At 45.0% G+C, this 10,000-nt stretch overlaps 1 protein-coding gene across 1 annotated transcript in view; it reads left to right on the top strand.

Moving 5' to 3' along the window:
* The window catches only part of LOC115207174 (dedicator of cytokinesis protein 3-like), a 225,727-nt gene that overhangs the window by 81,356 nt on the left and 134,371 nt on the right, over positions 1-10,000 (top strand). The window contains exon 4 of the mRNA XM_029774158.1: positions 9,937-9,992. Coding sequence (XP_029630018.1) covers positions 9,937-9,992 — 56 coding nt within the window. The remainder of the gene's footprint in view (positions 1-9,936; positions 9,993-10,000) is intronic.

Raw genomic sequence — 10,000 nt, 5'->3', positions numbered from 1 at the left:
TGGTGAGAGCACGTGGTGCGGAAACAGATTCTCGCCACGCCACCTGGTAGGAGCGACCTGTCAGGTAGGACGCAATCCAAGCGTGGGCCGCGCCGGAGATGCCCAACTCGGAGAGGGTGGAGAGGAGGATCTGGTGGTTCACAGTATCAAAGGCAGCAGATAGGTCTAGAAGGATGAGAGCAGAGGAGAGAGAGTTAGCTTTAGCAGTGCGGAGAGCCTCCGTGACACAGAGAAGAGCAGTCTAAGTTGAATGACCAGTCTTGAAACCTGACTGATTTGGATCAAGAAGGTCATTCTGAGAGAGATAGCAAGAGAGCTGGCCAAGGACGGCACGTTCAAGAGTTTTGGAGAGAAAAGAAAGAAGGGATACTGGTCTGTAGTTGTTGACATCGGAGGGATCGAGTGTAGGTTTTTTCAGAAGGGGTGCAACTCTCGCTCTCTTGAAGACGGAAGGGACGTAGCCAGCGGTCAAGGATGAGTTGATGAGCGAGGTGAGGTAAGGGAGAAGGTCTCCGGAAATGGTCTGGAGAAGAGAGGAGGGGATAGGGTCAAGCAGGCAGGTTGTTGGGCGGCCGGCCGTCACAAGACGCGAGATTTAATCTGGAGGGAGAGGGGAGAAAGAGGTCAAAGCACAGGGTAGGGCAGTGTGAGCAGGACCAGCGGTGTCGTTTGACTTAACAAACGAGGATCGGATGTCGTCGACCTTCTTTTCAAAATGGTTGACGAAGTCATCCGCAGAGAGGGAGGACGGGGGGAGGAGGATTCAGGAGGGAGGAGAAGGTGGCAAAGAGCTTCCTAGGGTTAGAGGCAGATGCTTGTAATTTAGAGTGGTAGAAAGTGGCTTTAGCAGCAGAAACAGAAGAGGAAAATGTAGAGAGGAGGGAGTGAAAGGATGCCAGGTCCGCAGGGAGGCGAGTTTTCCTCCATTTCCGCTCGGCTGCCCGGAGCCCTGTTCTGTGAGCTCGCAATTGTTACTAGCGTGTTCTGTTGTTGCTAGAGTATTCTGTTGTTGCTAGAGTATTCTGTTGTTGCTAGCGTATTCTGTTGTTGCTAGAGTATTCTTTTGTTGCAAGAGTATTCTGTTGTTGCTAGCGTATTCTGTTGTTGCTAGCATATTCTGTTGTTGCTAGCGTATTCTGTTGTTGCTAGCATATTCTGTTGTTGCTAGCGTATTCTGTTGTTCCTAGCGTATTCTGTTGTTGCTAGCGTATTCTGTTGTTCCTAGCGTATTCTGTTGTTGCTAAATTATTCTGTTGTTGCTAGCGTATTCTGTTGCTGCTAGCGTATTCTGTTGTTGCTAATGTATTCTGTTGTTGCTAGCATATTCTGTTGTTGCTAGCGTATTCTGTTGTTGCTAACGTATTCTGTTGTTGCTAGCGTATTCTGTTGTTGCTAGCATATTCTGTTGTTGCTAGACTATTCTGTTGTTGCTAGACTATTCTGTTGTTGCTAGCATATTCTGTTGTTGCTAACGTATTCTGTTGTTGCTAACGTATTCTGTTGTTGCTAACGTATTCTGTTGTTGCTAACGTATTCTGTTGTTGCTGTTGTTGCTAACATATTCTGTTGTTGCTAGCGTATTATGTTGTTGCTAAAGTATTCTGTTGTTGCTAGCGTATTCTGTTGTTCCAAGTGTATTCTGTTGTTGCTAGTGTCACGTCCTGACCAGCAGAGGGTGTAGTTGTGTAGTATTTGGTCAGGACGTGGCAGAAGATGTCTGTGTATGTTTGTTCTGGGTGTTGTGTTTCTATGTTGGTCTGTGTGGCTCCCGATCAGGGACAGCTGGTTATCGTTGTTCCTGATTGGGAGTCATATATTTAGGAGTATGTTTGTCACTTGGGTTTGTGGGTGGTTGTGTTAACACTGCTATGATTTTGTAAGTAGCCTGTTAGCCTGTCTGGAGTAGTTCGTGTTTTTTTGTTTTCTGTGTATACTTTGCTCTAAAATATTAAAAAGATGAGTATCCACATTCCGCCTGCAGTTTGGTCCCTTCAACCCGGCTTCAACATTTATGACAGCTAGCGTATTCTGTTGTTGCTAGCGTATTCTGTTGTTGCTAGCATATTCTGTTGTTGCTAAAGTATTCTGTTGTTGCTAAAGTATTCTGTTGTTGCTAGCGTATTCTGTTGTTGCTAGCGTATTCTGTTGTTGCTAGCGTATTCTGTTGTTGCTAGCATATTCTGTTGTTGCTAAAGTATTCTGTTGTTGCTAGCGTATTCTGTTGTTGCTAGCGTATTCTGTTGTTGCTAGCAATATTCATAAAAACATTATATTTTTTTTATATCTAATAATAGTTGACCTTTTCCTGTATAGGGCAAATCTATAGTCATTTTGCATCAGACACTCTTAACCAAAGCAATGTTATTTCTACATTTGGGTTTTATCAAAGCAAGACAAGAATGACACATACAGTAGGTTTTGGAATTTCATTTGATTGGCTCATATTTTGTGTTCAATGTTGGGTTTCTCTCTGTGCTCCAATCTTCCCCTAGTCAGGCAGCCAGGCTGCATCAGTGTTCTCCCCGGGGATGGGTTCTTGCCTATTAGAGCAGATCAATCCTCCTTACTTCAATCTGATCCCACACAGAGAGAGGGATCAATTGGCTGGCTGGGAGGGACGGGGGAAGGGGGGGATAACCTGTCACTGAAACAGAGACGGCCAGGGTAGAGACTGGCTCTGTTCCCAATATCCATACTAGCCCATAGAAACACATTGAATAACAGATAGTCCTTACTGCTATTAGCCCATAGAAACACATTGAATAACAGATTACTGCTATTAGCCCATAGAAACACATTGAATAACAGATTACTGCTATTAGCCCATAGAAACACATTGAATAACAGATTACTGCTATTAGCCCATAGAAACACATTGAATAACAGATTACTGCTATTAGCCCATAGAAACACATTGAATAACAGATTACTGCTATTAGCCCATAGAAACACATTGAATAACAGATAGTCCTTACTGCTATTAGCAGTATCTACAGACCAGGTCAGTTACCTACAGGCCAGGTCAGTTACCTACAGACCAGGTCAGTTACCTACAGACCAGGTCAGTTACCTACAGACCAGGTCAGTTACCTACAGGCCAGGTCAGTTACCTACAGACCAGGTCAGTTACCTACAGACCAGGTCAGTATCTACAGACCAGGTCAGTATCTACAGACCAGGTCAGTTACCTACAGACCAGGTCAGTATCTACAGACCAGGTCAGTTACCTACAGACCAGGTCAGTTACCTACAGACCAGGTCAGTTACCTACAGGCCAGGTCAGTTATCTACAGACCAGGTCAGTTACCTAGAGACCAGGTCAGTTACCTACAGACCAGGTCAGTATCTACAGGCCAGGTCAGTTACCTACAGACCAGGTCAGTTACCTACAGACCAGGTCAGTTACCTACAGGCCAGGTCAGTTACCTACAGGCCAGGTCAGTTACCTACAGACCAGGTCAGTTACCTACAGACCAGGTCAGTACCTACAGACCAGGTCAGTTACCTACAGACCAGGTCAGTTACCTACAGACCAGGTCAGTTACCTACAGACCAGGCCAGTTACCTACAGACCAGGTCAGTACCTACAGACCAGGTCAGTTACCTACAGACCAGGTCAGTTACCTACAGACCAGGTCAGTACCTACAGACCAGGTCAGTTACCTACAGACCAGGTCAGTTACCTACAGGCCAGGTCAGTTACCTACAGACCAGGTCAGTACCTACAGGCTAGGTCAGTTACCTACAGACCAGGTCAGTTACCTACAGACCAGGTCAGTTACCTACAGGCCAGGTCAGTTACCTACAGACCAGGTCAGTTACCTACAGACCAGGTCAGTACCTACAGACCAGGTCAGTTACCTACAGGCCAGGTCAGTTACCTACAGGCCAGGTCAGTTACCTACAGACCAGGTCAGTTACCTACAGACCAGGTCAGTACCTACAGACCAGGTCAGTTACCTACAGACCAGGTCAGTTACCTACAGACCAGGTCAGTTACCTACAGACCAGGCCAGTTACCTACAGACCAGGTCAGTACCTACAGACCAGGTCAGTTACCTACAGACCAGGTCAGTACCTACAGACCAGGTCAGTTACCTACAGACCAGGTCAGTTACCTACAGGCCAGGTCAGTTACCTACAGACCAGGTCAGTACCTACAGGCTAGGTCAGTTACCTACAGACCAGGTCAGTTACCTACAGACCAGGTCAGTTACCTACAGGCCAGGTCAGTTACCTACAGACCAGGTCAGTTACCTACAGACCAGGTCAGTTACCTACAGACCAGGTCAGTTACCTACAGGCCAGGTCAGTTACCCACAGACCAGGTCAGTTACCTACAGACCAGGTCAGTTACCTACAGACCAGGTCAGTACCTACAGGCCAGGTCAGTTACCCACAGACCAGGTCAGTTACCTACAGACCAGGTCAGTTACCTACAGACCAGGTCAGTATCTACAGGCCAGGTCAGTTACCTACAGGCCAGGTCAGTTACCTACAGACCAGATCAGTTACCTACAGACCAGGTCAGTACCTACTATACCTCAGCTTCCTACTGTACTACTGCTAAAGGTGATTTCCATTGTGATTCTACCCAGTCTTCTCACCCATTCTAAAACGACAGGCTCCTTAACCTCGCTGATCTACCCCTCTAATTAAAGTCCTACTCCTTTTCATCTGAACCTCTCGTCTACTTACTGTCTATCCAGCTACACATTTTATATTGTATCGTCTTCCATGCCCACTCATTCACCGTCAGCGTCACTTTATATTCTATAAAGTCTCAAAAAACGTTGAGCTAATTTAGCTACCTGAGCTAAACTACGTCATTGTTAGAATTCCTATCTGTCTGTGCTTATTGTTTACCTCACGCTACAGATGTAGGCTCAGCGGCGTGATGTTGCCGTACACGGTCACATGACCTCCCGCTGACAGATGTCCATAGCAACGACGTCGGCGATCACATAGTGGTCAGCGTTGGGCAAAACGGTTGTTTATTTGTTGTTGTTGTTTATCTCTGTAAGCAGTAAATCATGTTTGTCATATTGTGGTTGGGGGGGATCCCCGAGTGGTGCAATCCATCTCTCAGTGCTGGATGTGTCACCACAGACTCTGGTTCGATTCCAGGCTGTATCACAACCGCCTTGTTTGGGGGTCCCATAGGGGCGGCGCACGATTGGCCCAGCGTCGTCCGGGTTTGGCCGGGGAAGTCCGTCATTGTAAATAAGAATTTGTTCTTAATTGACTTGCCTAGTTAAATAAAGGTAAAATAAATCAAATAAATTGCTGGCTTTACCTTTGAGCTAGTGTGAGTACGCTGACTCATCATGTACCAAGCTCTATTTCAGGAAACTTGTGCTATTAATATCTATAACATCTATCATATTAATAGATAACGTCTTTTAATCCGTTTTACTTTAAGACAAATTCATATTCTTCTGGGTTTTTTGGCTTGAATATAAAATACCATCATGAATGATATACAATGGTGTATCTGTTAGGTTACAGTACTACACAATTATCTGTTAGGTTACAGTACTACAGAATGATTTAGTTAGTTGTGTATCTGTTAGGTTACAGACCTACACAATGATTTAGTTAGTTGTGTATCTGTTAGGTTACAGTACTACAGAATGATTTAGTTAGTCTTCTGGAAATGAAAATAGTTGAATGATGTTGTTTCTGTTAGACTAGTGGTCAGAAGTGTTAGTCATCAGTGTGTAGAGGGGAAAGGGTCCTGTTTCACTTCTGTGGATGTGTCTCAAATAGCACCCTATTCCCTATATAGTGTACTACCCTCTCCTCTCCTCTCCTCTCCTCTCCTCTCCCCTCCTCTCCTCTCCCCTCCTCTCCTCTCCTCTCTACTCATCACTAATCTCCATCCTCACTTGTACACTTCAAATCAGCCTTTCTTCTGGGCTAGTGGTTGAGCAGAAGGCTTGTGTGTGTATCTAGGGAGTGTGTGTGTGTGTGTGTATCTAGGGAGTGTGTGTGTGTGTGTGTGTGTGTGTGTGTGTGTGTGTGTATCTAGGGAGTGTGTGTGTGTATCTAGGGAGTGTGTGTGTGTGTATCTACGGAGAGCATATTTTATTAAGGCAGTTTGTCACAGGTCAGTGCTCCTCCAACCCTCTGGCAGCATACCTTTATAATGAAGCTTCCTTCCTCATTATGTACCAAACAAACAAGCAGCATTATTTATGTTCAGTGTGTGTGTGTGTGTGTGTGTGTGTGTGTGTGTGTGTGTGTGTGTGTGTGTGTGTGTGTGTGTGTGTGTGTGTGTGTGTGTGTGTGTGTGTGTGTCTCCAGAGAGCGTGACAGTGGGACTGTTACAGGGATTCTCCATGGTGGCTCACCCTGGCTGGGGTGTTGTGTCGTGAGGATGGGCAGGCAGGGCTGCTCAGAGAGAATAATACAGACCGGCTGGCAGACACACACACTGCATAGGGAGATGGTTTCTCACGTTAAAGTCATGTCTGTGAGGTTTAAAAAGGCTTCTGAAGTTTGTCATTCCCTTTCATGAAATTTCTTGACTCGATTTTCTTTTACGAACAATCTATCAACCCCTACAAACATATCCATTAATTATAATCCACATAATAATTCACATTTTCTGTTGCTGCAGGATTATTTTCCTGCTGTAGATAACTGGCTCAAATTAAGATCCTACACCTGTATAGAAGGTCATGCCAGTAGAGAGACGTAGCTATGTTCTACTGCGTGCTACATTTAGTATGTTCACTGATCAATAATTGATATGAGAGACGGTAGGTTAATGGAATATGCTGTCTCTGCAGAATGGGAATGACTGTCTATCCAGGGAATGATATAGAGAGATAACACATCCATTACTGCTGCTGCTGGCACACACACACGCACACACACACACACACACACAACACAAACACACACACACACACACCCACACATCTGGAAAGAGAAGCATTACGTAGCCACAGTGCATTTTGGGAAATTGCAAGCGATCTGGATCTGTGCCCTCCGTCAATGCAGATGTGTGTGTGTGTGTGTGTGTGTGTGTGTGTGTGTGTGTGTGTGTGTGTGTGTGTGTGTGTGTGTGTGTGTGTGTGTGAGTGTGAGTGTGTGTGTGTGTGTGTGTGTGTGTGTGTCCCTTCCATCTGGTGAATCACCAGTGTTATATCTCTATACCCCTAAAGGCAGCTCAGAGCTTCCTGAGAGTTTGAAGCTGACATGAAAATATGTGTTTATGGTTGCTTCCCAAATGACACCCTATTCCCTACTTAGTGCACTACTTTAGACCCTAATCCCTAGGTAGTACACTACTTTAGACCAGAGCCCTATGGAACCCTATTCCCTATATAGTGCACTACTTTAGACCAGAGCCCTATGGAACCCTATTCCCTATATAGTGCACTACTTTAGACCAGAGCCCTATAGAACCCTATTCCCTACTTAGTACACTACATTAGACCAGAGCCCTATAGAACCCTATTCCCTACATAGTACACTACATTAGACCAGAGCCCTATAGAACCCTATTCCCTACATAGTACACTACTTTAGACCAGGGCCCTATAGAACCCTATTCCCTACGTAGTGCACTACTTTAGACCAGAGCCCTATAGAACCCTATTCCCTACATAGTGCACTACTTTAGACCAGGGCCCTATGGAACCCTATTCCCTATATAGTGCACTACTTTAGAGCATTATGCCCCCCCCCCCCCCCCCCCCCCAACTACTTTAGGAATTTGAGTATCATTTGGCATGTACCCTAAATACACATCAGAGGAATATTGTCCTTGAAATGGGGCTTCATGATCTGTAGTTTGCCTCTGTAACCTTCAATCAGTTATGAGACAGGACAGTCTTAGCTCTTACAGGGACAGTTATGAGACAGGACAGTCTTAGCTCTTACAGGGACAGTTATGAGACAGGACAGTCATAGCTCTTACAGGGACAGTTATGAGACAGGACAGTCTTAGCTCTTACAGGGACAGTTATGAGACAGGACAGTCTTAGCTCTTACAGGGACAGTTATGAGACAGGACAGTCATAGCTCTTACAGGGACAGTTATGAGACAGGACAGTCTTAGCTCTTACAGGGACAGTTATGAGACAGGACAGTCTTAGCTCTTACAGGGACAGTTATGAGACAGGACAGTCATAGCTCTTACAGGGACAGTTATGAGACAGGACAGTCTTAGCTCTTACAGGGACAGTTATGAGACAGGACAGTCTTAGCTCTTACAGGGACAGTTATGAGACAGGACAGTCATAGCTCTTACAGGGACAGTTATGAGACAGGACAGTCTTAGCTCTTACAGGGACAGTTATGAGACAGGACAGTCTTAGCTCTTACAGGGACATTTGACAGCAAGCAAGATAGTTACTCTACTACCTTACTATACATGAGATTTGTCGTTGTTGTCGTTGTTGTTGTTGTTCTCTGTCCCTGAATAAGACATTGGGTGCTACAGTGCATCCAACCTTGACTTTTCACACCAAACTATTCCACGTTACTTAATAAAGTTTAATGTCTGACTCCAATACATAAATATCGGTATGTTTGAGTAATAAAAGATATAACCAGTGTTAGTTATTGGAAGAGACAAAGGCTGTGTGTTGCAAATGGCACCTCATTTATATATAGTGCACCAGAGCTCAATGGGTCAAACACAGTGCACTGTGCCTGAATCAAGAGGCCAAACTAACTGGCTAGACTGACTGTGATTACTGAATCAAGAGGCCAAACTAACTGGCTAGACTGTCTGTGATTACTGAATCAAGAGGCCAAACTAACTGGCTAGACTGACTGTGATTACTGAATCAAGAGGCCAAACTAACTAACTAGACTGACTGTGATTACTGAATCAAGAGGCCAAACTAATTGGCTAGACTGTCTGTGATTACTGAATCAAGAGGCCAAACTAATTGGCTAGACTGACTGTCTGTGATTACTGAATCAAGAGGCCAAACTAATTGGCTAGACTGACTGTGATTACTGAATCAAGAGGCCAAACTAACTGACTAGACTGACTGTGACTACTGAATCAAGAGGCCAAACGAACTGACTAGACTGACTGTGATTACTGAATCAAGAGGCCAAACTAACTGACTAGACTGACTGTCTGTGATTACTGAATCAAGAGGCCAAACTAACTGGCTAGACTGACTTGTCTGTGATTACTGAATCAAGAGGCCAAACTAACTGACTAGACTGTCTGTGACTACTGAATCAAGAGGCCAAACTAACTGACTAGACTGTCTGTGATTACTGAATCAAGAGGCCAAACTAACTGACTAGACTGTCTGTCTGTGACTACTGAATCAAGAGGCCAAACTAACTGACTAGACTGCCTGTCTGTGATTACTGAATCAAGAGGCCAAACTAACTGACTAGACTGCCTGTCTGTGATTACTGAATCAAGAGGCCAAACTAACTGACTAGACTGCCTGTCTGTGATTACTGAATCAAGAGGCCAAACTAACTGACTAGACTGCCTGTCTGTGATTACTGAATCAAGAGGCCAAACTAACTGACTAGGCTGACTGTCTGTGATTACTGGTGCTTTACTACTGCATTACGAAGTGAGGTAGAGATAGAGTGTAGTGTGTGTGACAGTCTTTCACTACAACATGACAGAGTCCTGGCAGAGATACTACAGTGTGATCTTCTGGAGGATCTTTCTTCCACTTGGAAAGAGATGTGTTGAAATGACCCACAGTGACACTGGGATAAAATAAAATACTCTCTCTCTCTCTCCCTCTCTCTCACCCCCTTTCTCTCTCTCTCTCTCTCTCTCTCTCTGTCTCTGTCTCTCTCACCCCCTTTCTCTCTCTCTCTCTGTCTCCCTCTCTCTCTCCCTCTCTCTCTCCCTCTCATCTTCCTCTCTGTCTCAGCAGTAGCGTAGTGTTGAGTGTTAGTTAATAGGTGTGGTTTTCTCTTTTCTTTTCCCAGGGGATCTTCCCAACCAGCTACGTTCACTTGAAGAAGGCCACGGTAACCAACAGAGGGTAAGAAC

Source organism: Salmo trutta, chromosome 14 (assembly GCF_901001165.1).
Source record: "Salmo trutta chromosome 14, fSalTru1.1, whole genome shotgun sequence".
Classification (NCBI taxonomy): domain Eukaryota; kingdom Metazoa; phylum Chordata; class Actinopteri; order Salmoniformes; family Salmonidae; genus Salmo; species Salmo trutta.
The sequence above is the reverse complement of the archived record's forward strand: the minus strand, read 5'-3'. Positions and strand labels throughout refer to the sequence as shown.